The following is a 24827-nucleotide window of genomic DNA, read 5'->3' as shown; positions in this document are numbered from 1 at the left end:
ACACTTTTTATGATCCAAGGACATTTTTAATTTTACGGTTTCACACCTCACTCTCATGACAGCGGGTATTGAGCAATTTGATATTTCAAGCAGTTATTTAATTGATATATTTGCTCACACTGTTTCTCTTTTTAGCTTTGAAAGGATTAATTCATCCAAAAATAAAAACTCATTGTCATTTACTCACCATCATGTTTTTCGAGACCTGTTTATTTCTTTGGTAGAACATAATATAGTTATTTACAGTTATTTGTGTCCAGTGTCCACTTTTTCCCCACTTTTTGATTTTCTACTTAATATAATATAATATAATGGAAGAGAGCAGCATGAGCATTCTTCAAGGTTTTTCATTTTGAATTGCAGAGAAATAAGAAAATAAATAAAGGTAGAACAACTTGATGCAACTTTTATTTTGGGGTTCACTCTTGTTATAATTAAACTAATTGACCAAATGACCAAATCCTCTTGAATTCTTTTTTGAATGAAATGTATATTGAACAATAAGTGCCAAAAGAGAATAATACATGCATTGTTACCCTCTTGTAAATCAACAGCTTGTTCACCAGATGTTGTTCTTTCGTTACTAAAGGTCATTGTAGAAAGGAGGAGGTTTCAACAATGACCTTTAGTTACAGGAATTTTTTTTATGGCTGAATGCGAGTGACCATGGTCTGTTGAAGATAAAGTTGATCTCATGTTTCTGTCCTTATTGAGTGGGATTGTGTCCAGCTCTGTCTGTAGCCTGAAGGCACTGCTAACAACCATGGGATTAGGTGCAGCTGGGATAGGGATCAGTTTTGACATTGTCTGGTGGTCTGAGTGGGAGAAGGCAATGACAATAATCAATAATGTTCTCATTACCACACAATAGCTGCAACAATTTCATGTTAACAGTTGTTGCTTTAATGGAACCACACCATCTGTGGAAAAGATGGTAGGCATAATTTTTTTCCCCTCAGTGACCTCATGGTATGTTTATTGCCTCTGTGCTGTTTAAAACGTGGCTGAACATGGAGTTGACCAAAATATACTTTATAAAATGAGTAGTTCCAACTCTGATTGGTAAAATAGGTCAAATCAGTTGTTCGTGCACCAAGATGCTACCTAGCATGCAACCTTTTAGGCTAATTACTTGTCGGAAGAATTGTTTATTGTGAAAATTAAAGGGATAGTTCACCCAAAAATGAAAATTCTATCATTAATTGTTCACCCTTATGTCGTTCCAAACACGTAAGACCTTTGTTCATCTTCAGAACACAAAATAAGATATTTTTGATGAAATCCGAGAGCAGACAGCATCGTAACTACCACGTTCAAGGCCCAGAAAGGTAGTAAGGACATTGTTATAATAGTCCATGTGACATCAGTGGATCGACCATAATTTTATGAAGCTAAGAGAATACTTTTTGTGTGCAAAGAAAACAAAAAATAATGATTTTATTCAACAATTTCTTCTCTTCTGTGTCAGTCTTCGATATGCGTTCACAAGAGTACCGTGTTTTCTTTGAGCACAAATAGTATTTTCGTAGCTTAATAAAATTAAGTTTGAACCACTGATGGACTGTTTTAACAATGTCCTTACTACCTTTCTGGGCCTTGAACGTGGTAGTTCCGTTACTGTCTATGGAGTGTCAGAAAGCTCTTGGATTTCATTAAAAATATCTTTATTTGTATTCCGAAGATGAACAAAGGCCTTACGGGGTTGGAACGACATGAGGGTGAGTCACTAATGACAGAATTTAATAAAATAAATAAATATCCCTTTAATAAAAGCAATTATTTACTGAGCATTTTCTTGTTGCTCTACTTTGCATTTTATAAAAGCAGTAAACTACTAGAGGCTGTGTGTTACAGCTATTTTACTTAAATACCTCATTGTAAAGTACTTCATTAATTTATTGAATTTCTGGACTTTTGCCTATATTTGTTAGACATTTAGTAAATAGTGCACAGGCAAGACTTGGTGGCAGACCTTTGTTACATGCACAACCATGAGTGGACAAACACTTCTGTACAAAGTCTTCAACAAATCATTTAATATTTAATCAAAAATATTTATTCATCTAGGCATTCATTTTTGTCTTCATTTGATGTCCAGGTATAATTTAATCATTGTATGTGTGGTGCCAGCAGGAAGTCTAATAAGGAGTTTTTGTGCAATGGCGTGGTCACCTTAGAGAGGTCTATGGGTTTTCGGGTTGTTTTTTTGCTGTATCTGCTCTGTGAATAATCCTACTGCTCTCACTGGCAGGATTAAGAGCTTTGTAGAACTAGCTATGTTCACTTCGCCGGGACAAGAGAAGGTATTAAGGCCATTTTCATTACATATATGTGGATCTTTGCTTTTCTTCTCAATCTGAACACCTCAGGGTTTATCCTCTCATATGGGTCTTTTATGAGCTGCTTTCCTAGCAGAATCAGTCCCTAGTGCATTGGCTGCATTTTAAAGGCATAATTCATTAATGGCCTAAACCAACACAGCCTAGTCGCTTTGAAGGTGACATGTTTGCGGGTTGCCTTCTGTGTTCATAGGGAGGTCAATCAAACAAGACTTTTTCTTGTTTTATGTGCCCGAATCGTGAGTCATTTAACCTGCATGCACTACTCCTATCAATCCCAAACTGTCAGTGGACTTAGTCTGTAGTGACTGTTGGAAGCCAGTGAGTCTGTTCCTCTCATAACACCAGCACTGTTTTTGCAAGTGTGGATTGTGCATTTAATGTCGAGAAGGCGATCTTGCTCATACTGAGCAAAAATGACTTTTCTTTACAGAAGGAATCAGTACATGGAGCCAAAGCAGTTTACACCATCTGGTCAGAAGAGTCTCAAATAGTTAGTGATGCAGTATTAATGATGCTGTGTGCATGCTGCAGCTTCTTACTGGAGAATTAGATGCTCTAATAAAGTCCCATGCACCATCACAAAGTAGATTTCACATCTTAGTTTTAATGATGGATTAGATGTTTGATTCCAAATCCTGTTTTAGGTTTGTTATTAAAAAGTTCATACACTGTACTAGGATATAAAGTAGATCCTTTATGATAGATGCATACAGTAATAACCTTGAATTATTTAATGTGTTAAATGATTGACTGATTGTCAAACTGTATGTTTAAATCTTTGGCCTGATGAGTATTCGGTGTAATAATGCATGACAATTACAATTAGCTCTATTGTTACACGGTATGATAACGCCAGTGTGTAATGAGATTAGCCTTTTATCGAAATGAAAGACGTAATTTTTCACCACAGCCTGCAGACATAGACTTTTTCTGTGTGGAAGGAAGGAGATTCATTGAATTTTAATTAAAATGCAGGACCTATTTTCTGAAGTATTATAGACACGTACATCAATTCAGCTCTCGGGAGAAGGCACGCTTTATCCTTTCACCTACGTTACATAAATTAATTTTAATTTGCTGAAAAGATGTGACAAATTAGCATTTTGTCTCTGTTGTCTGATCAGAAATTGCTGATTGTAACAAAAATCAATCATTTCATCACCAGAGTTTTTTAAACCTCGCTTTTGAGCACGTTGCGTGGCTTCATTGATTTCAAGAAGTCAAATTGATGTCTTTGTCAGCACAAAATGCGAAGGGTTTTTCTTTTTTCTTAAGCTGGAGGAGAACTGGCATGCTTGAATATCAGGTTCTCAGTGCTGTGTAAATCCATACTGCATTATTTGCCAGTGGCAGGTTTAGCATTTTCTGTGTGTGGAGCATTTCTGCTCTAAGCACCATCCTCTGGGTATTTGGGATTCTCCCTCTCTCCCATCCCCTTCCTGTGCTTATGTCCAATATTGAGGGCCCAGGTGAAGGCTGAAAGAGCGATAATCTATAGCCGTGCTGGCCTGGAATGAGGGCAAGTCCTGCCTCATCCTTTACCTAATGCAGCCAGCTTTAGTGTGTGCCAGAATCAAAACATGCACACACATTAATTCACTCTTATGAGCGTGATTTATTTGCATGCACAAATATGTTTATATTCATTCTGAGAGGCTCATCTCAACTTTTTCAACCAAGAAGGCAATTTGCAATGTCTGCATACAAACAACTTCTGGCACTTTTATGGAGTTGACTTTTCTTTCTTTTTGATATGTGAAGGTCACACTCACTGTGAGGTGTAGATTTTCTTTAACCCAGTCTCTCAATTTTATTCAGATTTTAGCTATGAAAATCCATTATAATATTTACATTTTTATCATTATTGTCAGACAGCTGTGCTGTCATTTCCATCACAACCAACAGTTTTGCCCCATAATAACATTAGATTTGATGTGCTAAGAAAACAAAAAAAGTCGAAGTAAATACTGTTAATATTGTTAGATCTGTGAAGAATTGCGGATGTTCTAGACGCTATTCTGTTATTAGTGCATACATGCATATTCATGTATATAACTAATGGTTGTTATTTAATGGTTAATATACAAATTAAACTAGTGGGAGTGTGAAAATTATGTTTAAAGATATTTCTTCACATGGTATAAAAGAACCCATTGCTGATTTGTATAGAAACCCTCATTCGTGTACAGTGCATTTTAAATGCATAAAAACTTACTCTTTTTTTGTTACTTAAAAATATAAGAAATCTGAAGCCCTTTCCCTCCGTATAAAAATGTATAGTAATATTTCAAAACAATTTACTGGTAAAAACCAGATTATCATAAGCACCACAAAATGTGTGGGCAGCTTTTGCCAAAATAATTCACTGTTCCCGAAGTGTTGACATTTAAGATTTGTGTCATACTTCGGGGCTCCTGTGAACGTGACAGAACTTGAAATATAGCTCCTTACTGAGTGGCTCTTGTGCGGTTTGGAGGAACACATTGGAGTAGAAGGGGGGAAAAGAAGCCCAAGTACCAATCCCACAGTTCACTCTGAATTGATTTATTCAGATTAACACACACTCCACTGTATTGCTATATAACACTTTATGAGAACCTGAATTCATTACCTTTTGAGTTTGTGTTTAGGTTAGAAAAGGTTAGGGAAGATTCTCTCACTGTTTCCCATGAGAATCATAATACGCGTATTAACCGGACAAGATAAATGCTGGTCATCACATTGTGTTTATCAGGTTTCTTTCAACGAAATGCATGACCGGCCACATTAACTTTCCATTATTTATAGAACCAACCTTCACATATTTCATGGTCAAAGATAAGGACATACCATAGCATCTGACACTTTTTTGTTACCTTCTTCACGCTAAAATCTCTAGAAGTACATGCTCTCTTCCGCCTATACTTGGAGAGTCACTGCTGATTCCAATCAAAGTGGATTGTTCCAGAAGCTTTGGGGGTCGACTGTTTCCTGACTCCGATAAGAGCCTGTCGGTTTGAGTCCTGCTGGCCAGGTGACCTTCATTCCCTTAAGCATTATTCATGCTTAACGCCTATATATTTTCCTTCTAATTCATCTTTTTCATCATCCTTAAAAAGTAAAAAAAAAAAAAAAGACTGGCAAAAACTCCATGTAGGTCATTTTATTACTTGTCCAAATCCAAATATCTGACCGAATGCGAGGGCCCGGGCAGGAATACTAATGCTATAGACAATCAATTGGATGCTGTGTTGTTCAATAGGAATGATCAAGAAAACTGCACACTTCGTAAACAGCATGAAGGCTGGCTTGCTCTGCGTTAGAGTATTGTGGCAAAGTGCAGGCTGATCAAATTTGGAGGGATTTACAGCTTGTTTCCTTGTGGCTGTGGCTGCTTACATCGGCTCGTTTTGCACGGAACAACCAGTTCGTTTGATAAACTGAGATGTTGACCAAAGGCTCAATCTCTTAGGAAATTGTTTAACTTGTGGTCAGAGTGAGCATTTTAAACATGCAACCATAAGAAGGGCTTTCGACTTTTTTTGTTCGACAGCACTAGCGAGGAGGCATCGGTGACAGCCATCTTTGGAAAATGGCCAGTGTAGTCATTATCCTCCATATCAGCACATCAGCAGACATTTGCGGGCAGCTAAATTATGTCTTGCGGGAGGCTCAGACCTACAGTGTTTGGATAGCATCCTGTGCTAATTCACATTCCTGTCTTATGCAAGATGCATCCAACAACTTATTTGTGTTTGGACCTTAAGCTCCATTTATTCTCTGCAAAGTGTTTTGCCAGAATCCTTTTCTATTTCTGCTGTGTTTAAAGCATTCTCTGTCTTCCTGTTCTTTTCTCTCTGATAGCGCGATGTACTGAGGAGTGTGCCCATGGTCGGTGTGTGTCTCCTGATACATGTCAGTGTGAGCCAGGCTGGGGAGGACTGGACTGCTCTAGTGGTGAGTTCACTCTCTCATTAACTCTGAGAGCACAGTTCACTTCATTAAGGCCCTCTCACTCTCACATAGTTAATGGCTGCACCAGTCCCCAGACGCCACTGCAAAGCTACCATGTTTCTCACTTACTCGCTCCCCTCTCTTCTTTTGCCAGCTGTATTAAAAAGTAAAGCTGGAAATCATGGAGCACGAATGAGATGTGCAATTATGCAGTTGCATTAACAACACTATTTTGATTAGTTATTTCTCTGAGTATGGAATTATCCCATGTTTTGCCAATTCGCTAATTGTACCCAAAACATTGTGCATAAAAAATGTGTAATGCAAAAATAAATAAATAACACACACACACATTTAATTTTAATATGTAAAGGATGGTGTATTATGCCGCTTATTACATACACTGTAAAAAGTGATAAGTTGACTTAACTTAAAAAAATTGAGGAAACCCGTTGCCTTAAAATTATTAAGTAAATAATCATTTAAAAAAAAAGTTAAGTGAACGTCTCAGGATACTTGACTATAACCCTGTTCCCTGAAAAAGTGGGAACGAGATGCTGCGTTTCAATAACACTAATGAGAACATTCTTTGACACACGAGCTTCACAACCGGTCAAACAAACACGGCAAGAATTGGCTTAAATAACCTCGGTGGGTGACGTCATTGATTACGTGCACCTGCAGGTTATAAATAGACGTGAGACGTACTCATCTTCAGGTTAAACCTTTGTCTGAAGAGACGTCCAGGCACACCTACAGTGCGGCATTGCGGCGCAGCATCTCGTTCCCGCTTTTTCAGGGAACAGGGTTACAGTCAAGTAACCCGAGACGTTCCCTATCAAAAGCTACTCTCGATGCAGCGTTTCAATAACGCTGATGGGAACGAGAATACCAATGCCGTCGCACTGGAAGTGTCTGGACTCCCCAAGGTTGTGTAGTGTGTGCGCACAAACATGGAAGAGGTCTCAGACATGACTCTAGGATGTTGACTCAAGGACATGCGAGCCTGGAGTAGCATGGACATCCAAACCATTGAGTCTGACAAATGTGTGCGGTGAGGACCTGCCTGCCGCGCCACACACTTGATGCATGGGGACACCTCTTGCCAGAGCCTTAGCATAGGATGCAACCCACCTGGTTGAATGGGCCCTAACTCCTAGAGGTGAAGCTTAACCGTGCGCCTCGTAGGCTAGGGCAATAGCATCCCTCACCCATTGCCATAGCATATGAAAAGCTGCTCTGATTTAAGCCACGGGCTAATGCGGTGGATGTAAATCTGAAGAGCATGTACTGGACACAGTAAATGAAGTCTTTCTCGCTCCGGTGTGCTGAATGGCGGAGGTCAGAGGCTTCAAGAACGACCGTAAGATAATAGGGTGAGGATGCAAGATAGCTTGACCAGCCCAGGGGCAAAGTCTAAGCAGGATGACAAGACTGACAGAGCCTGCAAATCCCCAATTCTCCTCAGAGAATTAATAGCCATGAGAAAAAACATCTTTAGAGTCACATAGACTCTAAAAGTACCAGGACATGTGCCTGAGGACAATTTCTCTTGCAGGAACTCCAGCACTGAAACAAACTGCCAGTGAACTGGGTCTGCATGGTGTGTCATACACCAACTTTCGAAAGCACCTTCTGAGGGCATAACTTCTTTTAGTGGAAGGAGTCCTAGCAATCAGAATAGTCTGTAGTACATCTACTGGAAACCCAGCATCTCATGGGGACCCCAGGGGCCAGACATGAAGGTTCCAGAACTCAGGCCGGGGATGAAATACTGTCCCCTGTGCCTGAGATAGAAAAACTCTCCTGCCCAGAATCGCCCACAGCGAGCCATCAAGGAGGGATATTAGATCTGAGAGCCACACTCTGGTCGTTCAACGGGGCATTATCAGAAAGAGGTGAGACCCTCGTTGACATACCTTGGCCAGGACTCCTGGGAGCAGGGCGATCGGGAAGAATGTGAGATAGAGGGGTGGTTCGCGCGCCCCTTGTCTCTCAGCCAGTTCGAACAATCGCAACGAGTACCCAGAGGCTCGCCCCTTCCTGAAAGAAAGCGGAGAGCGGAGCACTCAGATCGAAGTGATTACAGTGCTTGCACTCAGCGTCCTCGAGGGCAGCAACAGCATGCTCCAAAATTCGGACAGCGAATCTGCTCCGACATTCATATGCCCCAGAATGTAAATCGCCGTGATGGACTAGAACTTGTCCCACATGCAAAGCAGAACCTGCTGTGCTAGCCATGAGACCTAGAACTTTCTGAAAGTAATGTACAGTAACTTTCTGGCCTAGCCTGAAATCCTTCAGGGTTTTCAGAATGGATTCGATACGTGTAGGAAACAGCTGTGCCCACATTATGATAGAATCCTGTTAACCCCTAAATACGTTGTCCCCTGGGCAAGAGAGAAAACGCTTCCCTTGGTGTTGAGTCTCAATCCCAGATAGTTAACATGAGCGAGGACCACATCCCGATGTCGAAACGCATGCTCTTAAGACTGAGCCAAATCAGCCAGTCGCCGATGCTAAAGCTGCATCGATGCATTTTGTATTTGTGCGGGTTGATAAGGCTAGGCCAAATGGAAGAACCCGATACCGGTAAGCATTACCCCCAACAGCAAACCTCAGGAACCTGCGTTGTGGCAAAATTTCTTAATGAAAGTATTGAACTATATAAGTACTTGTACGTTCTTAGAAAGCGGTTCAGCCCGCAAAGATCTAGACTGGACGCAACCCCCCATCATTTCTGGTAACCAGAAAATATTGGCTATAGCAGCTTGACTCTCTGTCTAGGAGGGGACCTCCTTGTCCAGCAGAGCTTGCATATCCTGTGTCAACGAATACACTTGTTCCGGTTTCCCGATAGTGGAGACCACGCTGTTGAAACACGAAGGATGATATGCAAATCGTATCCTTTTGCCCTCTTATGGAGTCCTTACGGCCCATGGTGAGATTATTTTGCAGTAGCTTCCACGCTGCCAAATTCTCTGAAAGGGAGACTGTCTGTGACACTTTGATTTGCTGGGGGGGGAATGTTAAATGTTTGGTGTCCTGAAACACGGCAGGAAACAACCGAACATGTAACATCTCACTGGAGATCGCTGACCCCCAAAACATCAGTGATGGCGGAAGTTGTACAGCGATCCCCTAAGGGTGCCGGGAAGGAGCCCCTACTCTCCTCGTTGGAGTTTTCCGTGGCACTCCCCGAGGGGACACACGCATTGTCCTGGGCACATCCTCAGGACTTCCTTCTGGTCGTAAAGATCGTTTTTAGGTCCGGCTCCCTCTTGGCTGTTGAGTGCTATGAGCTGTTCCCCAGTCTTTATGAGGGGGCGCATGGCCCGCACACTCTATTTTGGGCTTCTTGCCTCAGAGGAGCTGGGCTGTGTTGGGACTGGGTGGCCGACAGCCCGGACACTAGAGCACAGTGGGGGAGAAACTTATTGAAAGCTTTCTCGAGCTTCTTGCCTCCCTGCGCTCAGATCTTTATGAACATCAGTCTGATATGCCTGCAGAACTGCTGTGGTGTGCAGGGCAGCATCAGCATGACCTGCTGCATGAAACACACTCCCTACAAGTGTAGATGTTGCTCTACATAGCTTGGTAGGGAGTGTTGACTTTTTGAGTGATGATGCACCCCCAGGGGAGAGATCGCTCGCTAGCGTCTCTTCCACCCGGAGTATCATCATGTAGCCCTGTGCCTTTGAATCCACAACATTCTAAAAATTCAAGGTTGAGGCAAAAAAAAATTAAAATCACAGGACAAATAGGGCTTACTCCATGAACAAGTTCTATCATCATGGAGGTCACCAAAGAAGGGAAGAGACCATCACTGAGGTCCCTCCCCCTGACCACCTGACAGAAACCTGTAATCTAGTTTGGAGCGTCTAGGGGTCTACTGCTCTTGTAGCCAACTTCCAGCTTTAATCTGATCACACTGAACGAGTCATCACCTTGAGTAACTCCTTATTCGTTTTACAATCGCTGGAGGAGCGCTCGGGAGGCGGCGCTCTCAATTTCCATTTCTAGAGAATCAAGAGCTGCAATATTCGCTGCCCGATCCGAAGAAATGCGGGGCATGCTTTGGAAGCGGGCATGAAAACCTCCCGATCTGGCGAGAGCACGAGAGAAAGGGGTTTTAGGACCCGCCTCTCGAGTCTCAGCCAGATCAAAGTGCGGTCTCATCCAGGTTATTTAAGCCAATTCTTGGCGTGTTTGACACGCGTGCTTCACAACCAGTCGAACAAAGAATGTTCTCATCAGCATCATTGAAACGCAGCATCGAGAGTAGCTTTTGATAGGGAACTTGACAATTCACTTAACTTTTTATTTTTTTTATTATTATTTACTTAATAATTTTAAGGCAACGGGTTATCACTTTTTACAGTGTAGCTACTTGCCACATATGTAAATAATTAGACAAAAAATTGTTGAAAAATTAGTTTAAATATTTTATTAGCTTTTTAAAAGCAAGTCTGCCGCAAAGAATCACTGTTCCTAACAAATGGCATTGAGCCTAGACAAAATGTATACAAGACGGACGTTTGAGGCATAATGTACAGTCGGATCACTAATTACTCACTTCGTCACTAATTATTTGTGCGCTTTTCACTGCATGAATAAACATGAGGACTTGAATTGTTATTTGAGAAGGAGGCATTTTAAAATCGTATTTTGTATTACTTTAAATCTATAACAGTGGCATTCTGGCAACAAGATGAACACTTCAACAATACTATTAAGCCTACTATTAATACTGAATTCCTCTGATTTCATTTTACAGTAAATATGCAAGATGATGGTATAGCTTTTGAATGAGTATTCCAGAGAGCTGTGTAATAAATATATATATAAATTATAATTTATTTTTTATTATTTAATGGTTATTTATACTTATTAAAATAATCATGATTTTACTTCTAAAATATATATATATTTGTATTTATTTATTTATCATTTTATTTAAAGAATTTAATGGTTATTTTGACTCTGGCTGTTTTCAAACTGTGTTTTTATCTGTATCATTCATTTTACACATTTATTTCCACTCAGTGTTTTGTATACATTATACAGACCACAATTATAACATCAAATTACTTGCTTCACATGTAGGATTAAAATTCATTATGGTTCATTTAAAACCTAAATGTGAAATCCAATGATGAATTGTTTTGTCCAAAATAATTGTGCTTTTTTTTTTCTCTGTTTGATTGACAAGCTTGTCATGTGAAGTATTTAAAGTTTGGCAATGACAGCAACAATTGCTTGCTTACTGTTAGAAACTGTTCTGAAAAATCAATATAACAGTAAAATGTATGTTGTCTCTTGCTGTATGTTCTGCCATTTTTGCATTGGTTTTTTATTATAAAACTCTTACTACTACTATTTTAAAATGTAATCTAAATTCATTGTTGACTATTTTGATTATTGTTTATCAATTTTATTGATTAGTTGTTCCAACCATATTCAGTACAAAGTCAGGGTGATAGATGACGGATGGATCAATGAATGGAAAAGTGGATGGATGAATAGATGGGTTGATTGCTGGATTGATAGTTTGATGGAGGTGGGATGGATGGATGGGGTGGGGTGGGTGGATAGGTGAATGGATAGATGGATTAGACAAAGCTGGCCTGTTTTCTTGCCTCTGTACTTGGTGAAATAGTCTTTATCATAATTAAAATGATAAGTAGTGCACAGGGTGGAATCAATCTGCATGTGAAAAACAAACAGACTGTCATTGGATCCTCAAGATGAATTGGTTAACAGACCTCAATGGCTGAAACATTGCGGGACAAAATAGGAAGCCATTGACATTCACTCTCTAATCAACTAAATGATGAAAAAGCAGGTAGTAGGAGAGACTAGAGGTTGAGAGAGAAAGAGATATCGACCTGTTTAATATTTATGTGTTGAGGAACTTGAAGGAAAGAGGGACAACAAACTAAAGCTCTTTCATGTGAAGAACAGCAGGGGTGCAAACTACTGTGCTGAAGTAGGCACGTTAATGTCCTTAGTCGTTCTTGGTCCAGCATCAATAACTGATGTGCAAGCCCTCGTCAATGTACATGACGCTGATTTTCTCATTCAAGACGTGTGTTTTGACCCGATTCGTTAATTTTTCTGGCTTGTCGGCTTGGTTGTGGCTCACTCGCTGCCCATATTTACCAGTGAATGATGGTTGCAGAAGGCTGTGTATGGATCTATGGGCATTTTCATTAACAAAGGAGCCATTTCATGATTACCAACAGTCTGTAAATCACCAGCTTTCTTTCAGAGGCACCGGCCACCACGAAAGAGGCACAGACACGACTGGCACTAATGACCTAGACCGATTTTCTATATTGCACTTTACTCGTGAGTTTTAGCAGGGTTCCTCGTGGGCAACAGAGGAAAGGAACCCACCTCTGAAGCTCAAGATCCTCCCCTGGGTATCTCTGTCTGAGGACCACGCATTCTTCTGAGCAGGTGCTGTTCTGTACTAATCCACCTTATTAAAACAGACCTGGTGATTGAGACAGAAGCATTATTCATAACTTTTATATTTCCATACCGGGCGTTAGGCCAGGCTTTTTCATTTATGAGCTTTCATCTGTAGAAATGAGGAATGGGAGCCAATTTTTAAATTAAATCTGACCTCTTTTTTCACTCGTACATAAATGGTGCATCATTTTTTTTTTTCCTTTTTTGCCATTCAAGGTAAATTTCTCTTCTCCCTCTCTCTCTGGGAACATCGGCTGTCCCGGGGTGGATTCTGTCATCACATTCGAGGATCATGTGAGCGAACAGAGACAAATAGTCATAGATCGTTAATCACAATCAGGGCTTTGGGTCACCGGCACAAATGCCTGCCGGTGGAGTCAATGAGAAGGTATGAGAGTGAGATAAAGCCGAGTATTATGTGCATTCTGAATGAATGGAGTATATAGGATAATGCTAAGCAATAGGGATGATATGGTTATGAAAAACAGAGCTGCTTTTGGGCAACTGAAGAGCTTGAGAGTTGAAGTGACGAGCTTTGCGCTGACGCTCTGGAGCAGCATCAAAGAGGCTGGCCAGCGTTACTGGAGCAGCACCCACTAGGAGCCTGCTATTTGGGTCAGAAATGAAAACTGAAAGGTGGAGCTTATCACCAGGATGAAGGGATAAAAATGAAATGAAATGAAAGAATGAGAAAGAGAGGGAGGGAAGTGAATAGAAGAGGCCTGTCATTTCACTCCCGCTGAGGTCAATCTGCCATTGCCTAAAGACAATGTAGCCATCACGTTTGTCAGACTGCAAATGCGAGATATAACCTTGGACCGTCCCAAAAGCTTCAGGTGCTAAAAGTCACTGCAAGGTCATCAGCAACATAAAGGCTTTCACACGAATCTGAATTATGCTCTTACAGTGAAGCACTTGTCTCGTGCAGTCTATTTAAGATTCCAGTCTCAAATTTATTTCTGCTGCTTTGGCAACAGGGTTTCATTCTATTTGATAATTTGTTCAAAGCGTGAGAATTAATGGTGGACTGGAGGACCAAAGAGAATGCTGAGTTTGGGGAGTTTTTCCAGAATGCATCTACAGATTTCTCCATTTCATATTGATTAGCCTGGGGTGAGGATGGATGTTGCGTAATAGATTTTGATACAGTATCTCAGCAGCTGCAGTCTTTATGATGTCTACATCTTCATCAGTCTCTAGCTTGTCATTATGGACTGAAACATGCATGCCAGATTGGCACAAAGCTTTTTATTAAATATGAATAAACATGGAAATGAGTGCTACGCCCACATCAACATACATACATATATATTTTATTCTGGTTTAGTTCAGTCAATCAAATCTGTCTGATCAAGGCATGGGACAGCGTTTGTAGCAGTTCCATGCTGTGAAAGTCTGAAGTGGGGAGGCTGAAAAAAAGCTGCCTCTATACAGTAGGTGTTTGTTTTCCGATGTAGATGTACAGTACGTTCTAGTTTTGTTTGATGTTTGCACAGTTTCCAGGTCAAAAGCAAATGCATATACCTTACACATAGGACTATCAACAAGCGACCAATAGTGTGTAATAAGCCAGGGGTTTTCAAACTGGGCACAGCCAAAGCTGCATTTATTAGACAATATTATTAGAATTAAAAAATAATTTAATATATTTTAAAATGCAATTTATTTCTGTGATGCCAAAACTTAATTCAGCAGACGTTATTTCAGTCTTCAGTCTCACATGATTCTTTGAAATTATTCTAATATGCTGTTTTTTCACATTTGTAGATGCTTGGCATCAAAAAGTTTGAAAAGTTTTCAGGCTGTTTATCTTTTCACTTCACTTTATGTTCACTTAAAAATGACAGCTTTACTTTGATCTTATCTTTTGCTTTTTTAAGCAAAATATAAGTATATTAGATATAAGAATATTGTTTTTAATAATTAGATATATAATTTTTTTTAAATATTATTTAATATTTTCATTTTTTTCCAATTTTATTTTGCCTTGTCTGTCATTTTCAGTAACATTAATTCCATTAAATACTGCATTTACTGAAATAAAACAAATAAATTGGCAAATTACTAAATTTGTAAATATTATTTTAGAATGTTTTTGCAAATTGTAAGTGAACTGTGTGGCGTGCTAATGAGATTCTCTGTGAAGTTACACGATATATCATGATTTTTTTTCACATTGCCCAGTCAGGGTGTAGAGTGGGATATTTGCATTGCAGAATATTATTGTCAGGTTCTGTGGCAGCTTGACTGCCATGGCAACAAACAGCAGGACCTATTGGCAACACATTATTTCATTTTAGGTGAAAATAAGCGGTTTAAGAGTGACAGATCATGTCTGATCTGCGTTCATGTACGAATCATAGCAACCGGTGCTTATTTTTAACACTTCACTTATCTTTTATCTTCTACACTGTTATTCAAATGATTCATTTCAGATGGGAATGTACGTACTGTGATGCAGTCCCTCGGATTGACTGTTTGGTTGAGCCAGATTGTGATGGTAGTTATGCAGCGCACTCTCAACTAATGACTTCTAATGGCAGTTGTCTTGGGAAGTGTTTAGGAGCCAATTTTTCCGCATTAGTGCAGGTTGTGACGATGTGAAAAGAAACGTGCGCGGGTTTGAAGGAAGGAGAAGTGGAAGGGAAGGGGTCACGGGGGGCCTCGGGGCTCACCTGTTCACGACACCTCATTTATCAACAGAGGCCCTCAAACAGATGGTGCCATTCCAGATCCGCACAAGTACGTTGACATGATACGCCGTCAAAGGGAGAGAGTGAATTGAACGTACCTGAACTGAACTTTGAATTTAACTGAATTGAATTAAATGCGACAGATGGATGGTGTGATTAGAGTGGGGGGAAAAGGCAGAGATGAAAATTTACATAGAAGGAGCAAACACCACAAAGAAATCGAAGACCTATTCAGTGTTCAAGAGAGGGCAAGAAGGGAAAGTTGGCAGGAAAGAAGGACACACTCTCGCCGACTCTCCTCTGTCATCTACAAAGCAGTTAAATAAATCATTCTCTCATTCCCTATTCTCTCATCCCTCTCTCCTCTCTTTGCCTCCTTTAATCTCTTAGCACTGCTGCTGCTGTGCTCTCAAAAGCTCCAAATACAGACACTCCGCACCAGGAAGTGCTCTCAGCGCACACTCATAAGAGCTTTATTGGCTTTGTTTTATGTATATATGTGTGAGGCTCTCTGTGTATGTAAGAGAGTGAGGAAAGGAGATGTGGAGCAATTTTATGTTTGAGGTCAGTATGCGTGTGTGTTGCATGTACACTACATGGTGGCCGAAAGGTATGTGTAAACCTGCTTCTAATTAATGAGTTTTCAGCCATTGCTATTAGTAGAATACCTTTCTGTTCCAGCATGACCGGCAGTTCCCCTGTGCACAAAATAAGGTGTAAAAATAAATGGTTTACTGAGTGTGGTGTGAAAGAACTTGACTGGTCTGCACAAAGCGTGACCTGAACCCCACTGTACACCTTTGGAATAATTGGAAAGGTAATTGCAGTGCAGGTGACACAGCCATTCATTGATTTTACTTTTCGTTAAATTAATCGTTGATCTTATGGTAAGTTTATTTTTTAATGATGATTTAGAGATCTATTATGAGCTAATTATGAATTAATGGATCGATGAGTTTTATTTTGGTATTAGCTGTACTGTATATCAGCTTTTTAAAAAATACCTTTTCAAACTTATTAAAAGAGTTTTTCTTGTTTACATTTTAAACTTATTTAAATAAGTATATATTTTAGTTTTATAGGGCCCTATAATACTTCCCAAATTCTGTTTTATTTATTTTTTCCACATTCCATGTTTTTTAGTTTGTTTTTGTTTTCATTTTTCTGGATTCTGTTTTATTTATTTATTTTCATTTAAATTTTTCTAGACTATGTTTGAATGGTTAAATTTTAAATTATTAATCAGAAAGCATGTCTAATTCATTGAAATCATAAAACTTACGCAATTTATTACACAATTAAATTTTCTGGATTCCATTTTAATGGTTAAATTAAAAGTGATTAATCAGAAAGCATGTCTAATTCATTGATTTTATGAAAAAAATAATTTATTATTATTTTATTTATTTATTTTCACAAATTTGTTGTGTATTTACATTTTTCTGGTAAATTAATTCTGGTAAATATTTTTTTCTTGTACTGCGTGTCTACACCATTCATTCACACATTCACATTTAAATAGTATTTTTGCAGCTTAGTATTCACAAATTCATCCAAAATTTGACAAATTCCGTGACATTCCACGTTATACAGTAAATTCCATTTTTATGACTCATAGGGCCCTAGTTTGACTTGGTTTTGTGGATAATTTTTTGAATTTGTATGTACAGCGAAAAAACTCTAAACCTTCTGCACCTACTAGGTGGTTCAATTTAAAGTCAGCATGAAAAAAATGTAATTATTATTTTTTTTAAATGAAACATAATTTGGGAAAAAAAATCATCAATAACATGCAATAACATTCACTAACACAGGTAGGCATTTTAGGAATATATGTTATTGATCTTACTGTGAATGATTTATCCAAAGTATGTTTTATTTTGTTTGTAATGTTTAATAAACCTCATGATGAAATTCACTCTCGTCACATATGCAGGACTTCACCTCACAACACAAAAGAAAGATCTTTTGCTACTTCCATTTCATCGCGACTTTAATCTAAATGTCATAACTCGATCTTCCAGTGACAAATTCCATACTTCTCCAACGAGTTAGTCTTTTTATATCAAAAAACATAATTTAGTAGTAATAGGCTATTTTCTATCCCGTTTTTCACCCTCTTTTTGAAACACGCTGTTTTGATGCCACATTCAACAGTTTTGCATATTAAAATTATAGATGGACACTGCTGTGTTGTACCTTCATATCAAATGATCTGTAACCGACAAAGCAATAGTGACACAATAGTCACACTTGTGTTGTGACATTACTGTCGGATCCAATCTAGTCAGCACTGCTTCTCTTTTAGTTTCAGTCTCTCTGAAAGGCCTATAGAAATGTGTCTTGTTTAAAAGCAGCCGCAGTAAAATGAAGTGAACAAATGAACAGTGACTTACTGAAGGTCTGGAATTTATTTACTCCTACTACATGCTTGAATCGGTGGGCGAACTTAAGAGTTATACCATCTTTCGTCGCACCATGGCGTCATATTGAGATGAAACATGTCTGTTTTTGAACAAAAAAGAAATTTTGAGTTCTGAAACTTACAGGACTAACCGAAATCTGATTCATTAGAAAGTTCTCAATTCATGACCCCTTTAAATTTAAATCATTATCATAGACTTACTGTATTGAACCAGGTTTTTAACATAGATGTTTTCGTTATGTATTTGCTCAAAATTCATTAAGTTTTGCCCCCAAAAATCTTCCCAAAATGCACCTTTAAAAGAAAGCCCCTTCAGCCATGTTCTTAAATCTATTGGAAACCTTCCCAGACGAGTGGAAACTAGCTTCAAAGGCAAGACCAACACTATTAATTCTCATGTTTTTTTTAAATGAAATGCCCACCAAGTATATACGAATAGGTGTGTTGTTCAAGTGTCCACACACTTTCGGCCTTTTAATGTGTCCTTCTTCTGGTCTAGTGGCGTGCATGCAAAATCAAAAAAGTGACAGAAAAGTCCAGAACCTGATCACTCACAGTAATTGTGCATTCCAAACACAGTGACAACTCATCTGTCTCATCTGTAAGCACAAATCATTTATACTGTGCTGGAGGAAAAACAAAACTTAATCAGTGGGATACCTCATTATATAGCTGAATGAATGTGATCGCTCGCTACGCACAGGGTTTCCTTAAAAAGCCCGACAGCATCTCTTTCTCACGGTCCAAACCTGCAGCTTTCGGAAAAATTATCATCGATACAGACTTTTCTCTGACTTTGAAGAATCAAAGCATGCTGTGAGATGTGGCGAGGGAGTGAGATTCGCTCTGTGACCTCAACACTGCCCAGGTGTTTGTGTGTGTGTGTGTGTGTGTGTGTGTGTGTCTGCAGTCACAAAGTTCAGCCCCTCGAGCCTCCCAGCCTGCTCACTTATGAGCCGGCGCTGCATCTCTGTTGTCAAAAGCGAGGGACTGGGAGCTGCTGTTTGTGACTGACCCCAAAACTCTCTGGATGAGGATGGAATAAAAATATAATGGAGAAACGATTGAAAGTCCTTGAAGGGAGTTTGCTCCAGTCATTCAAGATTCAAGGTGTGCGTGTGTGTGTGTGATTAGAGCATTGATAGATGATGTGTTTTTAAATAAATTGGTTATATAAATCACTGTAGTAGTGTTTTTAATGGCTATCAGTGGAGTTGAGAGGGCCATGTGACTGTTCCCTACTGTTCACTCTTATTAATTGTCCAGCTGTAATGGGCCAAACCCTGTGCCCTCTTTATAGGCCACTCTCTCACGCACAGAAACTCCCCAAAACTACCCCTATGGTATTGTTTAGCTCAGCCTAAATGCATTTTTGTTATCCCACCAGGAAAGTAGTTTTTTCATTAGCCTTTTGTTGTATTCAAGCACAATTAATTTTAGAGTAATGTCCCATACGGCCTATTGTAGCACTCATATTTCTCTGCCATGATTATTTCCATATTGTACATTGTTGATAACAGCAATATCTTCTCTGAACACAGTCAGCAGCTTTCTCGAATGAAGGCTTTTTAGAAAAGGTCCAGCTATTTTGATGAGTGTCGGAGATGATAGCAGCGCCTGTGATTGCACAGGAATCATTTATGCCTCCCTTCGCTGGATATAACCATCAAATAGATGTCCACAAAGGATGTAAAGCCAGATTGTAGAATGTTGTCCGTAGTCTAAACAGCCTTTAGGTTTCGTAATTGAAAAAGGACATTATAAAGCTCTATCACTTCTTTGTGGGGTCTAAAATAGCTAAAATGTTGTGATGACAGTGCAACCACAAGCTGCTGGCAGCATACTAATGCAGGACCGGGCTCTGCTGTGGTCATTTCATAGTCTGAGTCACACTTGATTTTGGGGTTGATTTCCATGTTTATGAAGTTTAGCGCTACAGGATTCAATTTATTTCATTGATCATTACATTTGATGATCTCTTTACTCGCTGTGATGTTAATTCTCCAGCCTCTGAGCAGAAATTGCTCTTGGCATTAGAGGTCATGTTGTGATGAGGTGAAGGCAGGAAAGGGAACTGGATTCTCTACTTAATGGAGCTGTGGAGCACATGCCCCCACACAAGTCTCTAGGCCTTGATTTCAAGGGTACCGGAAGTCTCTGCAGGTATTCTTTATGTGGATTATTGTTAGGTCATTTCTGTGCCTTTTGTATTGGAGTACCTTTTGAATTCTTAAACTTTTCAAAAAATGAATATGCACAGCTGTAATTTAGAAAAGCCTGGCTAACCTCAGGCACTTAAACCTATTTTTAATTATAACTTGATTGCACAATGGCAATGAACAAATTGAACCTAAGAGGGTGCAAATAAAGAGCTACTGTGAAGTTTGCCCTGTTTGTCCTTGATGTGTCAACTTGAAGTTCATTTTGATATTTTGAACAATCTTTGGGTAATATACAGAATTCTGTAATTTTATCAAACAAGATGGAATGATGGAAAGTGAGACAAACCATTTCATCAGAATTGCTATTGTTAATAGTGATATTGCTAATATTATTTGAGCTGTTGCTTTCCTACCAAAAATAAAATGTTCACTTCCTGTACTATGATATTTTAACTTACAGCAATTATTTTTGCAATATCTAAGTGCATCAGTGTTATTTTAGTGTACTTTATATGCAATTAGTAATATTTTGAATTCGTTTTTATTTTAATATTTTCAGTCTTCATTTTTAAATTTCGTTTGTTTTCTAAATTTGTTGTGTTTTGTAATATATATATATATATATATATATATACAGTGGGGCAAAAAGTATTTAGTCAGCCACCAATTGTGCAAGTTCTCCCACTTAAAAAGATGAGAGAGGCCTGTAATTTTCATCATAGGTATACCTCAACTATGAGAGACAAAATGAGAAAAAAAAATTCCAGAAAATCACATTGTAGGATTTTTAAAGAATTTATTTGCAAATTATGGTGGAAAATAAGTATTTGGTCAATAACAAAATTTCATCTCAATACTTTGTTATATACCCTTTGTTGGCAATGACAGAGGTCAAAAGTTTTCTGTAAGTCTTCACACACTGTTGCTGGTATTTTGGCCCATTCCTCCATGCAGATCTCCTCTAGAGCAGTAATGTTTTGGGGCTGTCGCTGGGCAACACGGACTCCAAAGATTTTCGATGGGGTTGAGATCTGGAGACTGGCTAGGCCACTCCAAGACCTTGAAATGCTTCTTACGAAGCCACTGCTTCGCTGTTCGGGCGGTGTGTTTGGGATCATTGTCATGCTGAAAGACCCAGCCACGTTTCATCTTCAATGCCCTTGCTGATGGAAGGAGGTTTTCACTCAAAATCTCACGATACATGGCCCCATTCATTCTTTTGTTTACACGGATCAGTCGTCCTGGTCCCTTTGCAGAAAAACAGCCCCAAAGCATGATGTTTCCACCCCCATGCTTCACAGTAGGTATGGTGTTCTTTGGATGCAACTCAGCATTCTTTCTCCTCCAAACACGACAAATTGAGTTTTTACCAAAAAGTTCTATTTTGGTTTCATCTGACCATATGATCATCCAAATGCTCTCTAGCAAACTTCAGACGGGCCCGGACATGTACTGGCTTAAGCAGGGGGACACGTCTGGCACTGCAGGATTTGATTCCCTGGTGGCGCAGTGTGTTACTGATGGTAGCCTTTGTTACTTTGGTCCCAGCTCTCTGCAGGTCATTCACTAGGTCCCCCCGTGTGGTTCTGGGATTTTTGCTCACAGTTCTTGTGATCATTTTGACCCCACGGGGTGAGATCTTGCGTGGAGCCCCAGATCGAGGGAGACTATCAGTGGTCTTGTATGTCTTCCATTTTCTAATAATTGCTCCCACAGTTGATTTCTTCACACCAAGCTGATTGCAGATTCAGTCTTCCCAGCCTGGTGCAGGTCTACAATTTTGTTTCTGGTGTCCTTTGACAGCTCTTTGGTCTTGGCTATGGTGGAGTTTGGAGTTGGACTGTTTGAGGTTGTGGACAGGTGTCTTTTATACTGATAACGAATTCAAACAGATGCCATTAATACAGGTAACGAGTGGAGGACAGAGGAGCCTCTTAAAGAAGAAGTTACAGGTCTGTGAGAGCCAGAAATCTTGCTTGTTTGTAGGTGACCAAATACTTATTTTACCGAGGAATTGACCAATTAATTCTTTAAAAATCCTACAATGTGATTTTCTGGATTTTTTTTTTCTCATTTTGTCTCTCATAGTTGAGGTATACCTATGATGAAAATTACAGGCCTCTCTCATCTGTTTAAGTGGGAGAACTTGCACAATTGGTGGCTGACTAAATACTTTTTTGCCCCACTGTATATATATATATATATATATATATATATATATATAATTTTTTTTTTGGTAGCAATAGTCAGCAGTAACAATATATACTTGTATGCTTTCTGTAAATACACACCAATGTTTTGCATTTACTCCCCTTTTATGGTTAAGGGAAACATTTTTATTTATTTATTATGCCAAATTCACATACTACTTGATATGTTAGTGAGAATGACTGAAATGACTTCCAAAGAAGCACAACTGTCCAACTGAGAGAGAGTTTTGGTATCTCAGGCTGTTTCCTGGTAGTGTAAAGTACAATAAATTGTGATATTGCTTGTTTGTTCTTGGGGCACTACCCCATGATGCCTTGCCTCTGCGGTGTCCTTGGGTGTGCTTGGCTGATTATGTTGTTGAGGTAGGTGGTGGTGGGGTGGGGGGGTTATAGTATTAGCGGTATGCCTCAGATTCTCCTGCACCTGCAGTCTCCTGATGTTTAACCCTGCGCTCCATGGTAGTGTTGCACTGATTACTGGCCGTCCTGTGGGACATTGATTGTCCTGTTCCTCTCTGGCAAACCCCACACAATGCTGACGAATGAACTCCTGGCCCTGCCAAGTCCAATTAACTGTCAGTGCTGCATCGACGCGCCCCCTCCGTAACTGAGGAGAGGGAAGAAAAACAAACTTTTAATCAAATTGTGCTTCGGGCCCCAAGGTAACTGGGGTTTTATTCTGAATTCTGCTCCATTCTTCTCTGTCGGCTGTTACACACTTTTCTTAAGAAGGTTGTTGAGAGAACAATTTGTTTTTGCATGATTAAGGACAAGGAACAACAGCCTTCACATTTTAATGACAGTTTTCAACCAGCTATAATATATGAACTATATATTTAACACATGTATCTGTTTAGCTTCCAAAACATAGTTGGCTCCCTACGGAGACAGCATTTTAAAGCGTAAGCAGGCTTTCAACATAAAGGCTGATCCAAACGGTAAACAAATTAATTTGGTTCCCTCTTAAGATGCTTCGTTTTAGCCAAACTGTAAAGTAGCATGACATCCCAGAATGCATTGCGACACACTTAATGAAAAATAAATTCAGTATAATTAAACATATTTCATTTAACACTAAAAAACGGGGACACAAAATCATTCAGTTTAATTAAAAACAGATTATTAAGCAATATTTGTGTGCTGTGGACATTGATGCTTCCTAGTTAGCTTGTTAACATGTTTAGTCTTCTAGGTTTTGGATGAAAGCTATAATTTCCAGTTAGTAGATAACTTGCAGCACCCTTTGAGAAGACTAGATGTGTTTTTCATTTTTATTGTGGCTTTATAACCTTAAAGTGCCCTGTTTCTGATTTTTTGGACATTACCCATCAGTTTAGAAGTATAGAAACTAGGGATGTTCATTTCGGTTATTACTTCGGTGAAGTTATGCAAAACATTTTGTTTTACGTGGATATTGGAACGCGAGTGAAGTAGGCCTAGGCTACATAAAAGGTAAATAATATTTTGGCATTCAAATACATCGCGAATACGGAAACATTTGATTTTATGTCGAAGGAGAGACCCAACATTGGTTTCAGTTTCGTTTTAGCCTTAATTCGTTTTGGTTTGTCGCTATAGCTTCTTACATTTTTAATTCTTGTTCTTTTCTAAATAGCCTACTGTTAATTGAAAGGATTTGTTGTGGAGTGAGGGGAACTAAAATAGCATAGCTATGTTTACAGTGTTTATTATAATATTTGTAATTCGCATCGGCCTATTTCTGAATGAAATAATAAAATGCGACTTATAGGCGACTTTTTTCTCTCTCTCTAAAAAACGTTTTTTGTTTTTTTTGTTGTTGTTGTTTTTTTTTTATACGCGTAGCTTATTTTAACCATGCATTAAACCTCTTAAAATATCTTGATAAATTACTGAAAAATAAAAATTAAAAAATAAATAAGTGACTTTAAACCGTTTAACTGATTGTATTAATCGGTCAAAATTCTTATCGGTCGGTTAACGGTTAAACGGTTAAAATTAACATCCCTAATAGAAACAGCATCTTTGCTATTTCATATTTTTTCATTACGTCTTCTGACTGATTGAGCTTCAAAGTCTAACAGTCCTATGCAATACTGTTTGATTTTCTTTTTTTTTAAGCTGAAGACAATGGCTATCTCCATGAACGTGGCCTTGCTGATGCTCCCAAGGTCATGATAAACAACTCCAGACTGGCTTGCTTTGATTATCCTGATGCAGACATTAAAAGCCCTGAAATTCAATTAAATTCCTGCCTTTTGCCTCAGAGCAAAAGGGAACAGGCATAGGGAAAGAGAAAGGCCGGTGTGCATTGGTAAGGCTTAATAAGAGGAACAAAGGGATGGGGTTTGTGATCTCTGCGTCTGAGAAAGGGCATCTAGACGATAAGGTTCAAAGGCGAGTTTTAAAGAACGTTTAGTTGCTTCCACTATTTCACACTTGTGCTCCTCTTTTGAATAATCTCCAAAGGAATTCAAGGTTACTGTCAGGGCTGTAATAAAATAGAGTGCTGTGAAATGCCTCAAATTCGTTTGTTTTGAATGAAAGAATAATTGTGGATTTCGATTTGCCTTTGAGAAATTGAGAAACGATTTGCTATTAATAAT

The 24827-nt window shown here is 39.0% G+C and overlaps 1 protein-coding gene across 4 annotated transcripts in view; it reads left to right on the top strand.

Annotated features, from left to right (window-relative positions):
* Nucleotides 1-24827, top strand: part of megf11 (multiple EGF-like-domains 11) — a 118724-nt gene that overhangs the window by 30890 nt on the left and 63007 nt on the right. For all 4 annotated transcript variants that reach the window (XM_058752225.1, XM_058752227.1, XM_058752226.1 and 1 more), the window contains one exon: nucleotides 6186-6278. In XM_058752225.1, coding sequence (XP_058608208.1) covers nucleotides 6186-6278 — 93 coding nt within the window. The remainder of the gene's footprint in view (nucleotides 1-6185; nucleotides 6279-24827) is intronic.

Source organism: Onychostoma macrolepis, chromosome 18 (assembly GCF_012432095.1).
Source record: "Onychostoma macrolepis isolate SWU-2019 chromosome 18, ASM1243209v1, whole genome shotgun sequence".
Lineage (NCBI taxonomy): Eukaryota > Metazoa > Chordata > Actinopteri > Cypriniformes > Cyprinidae > Onychostoma > Onychostoma macrolepis.
The sequence above is the reverse complement of the archived record's forward strand: the minus strand, read 5'-3'. Positions and strand labels throughout refer to the sequence as shown.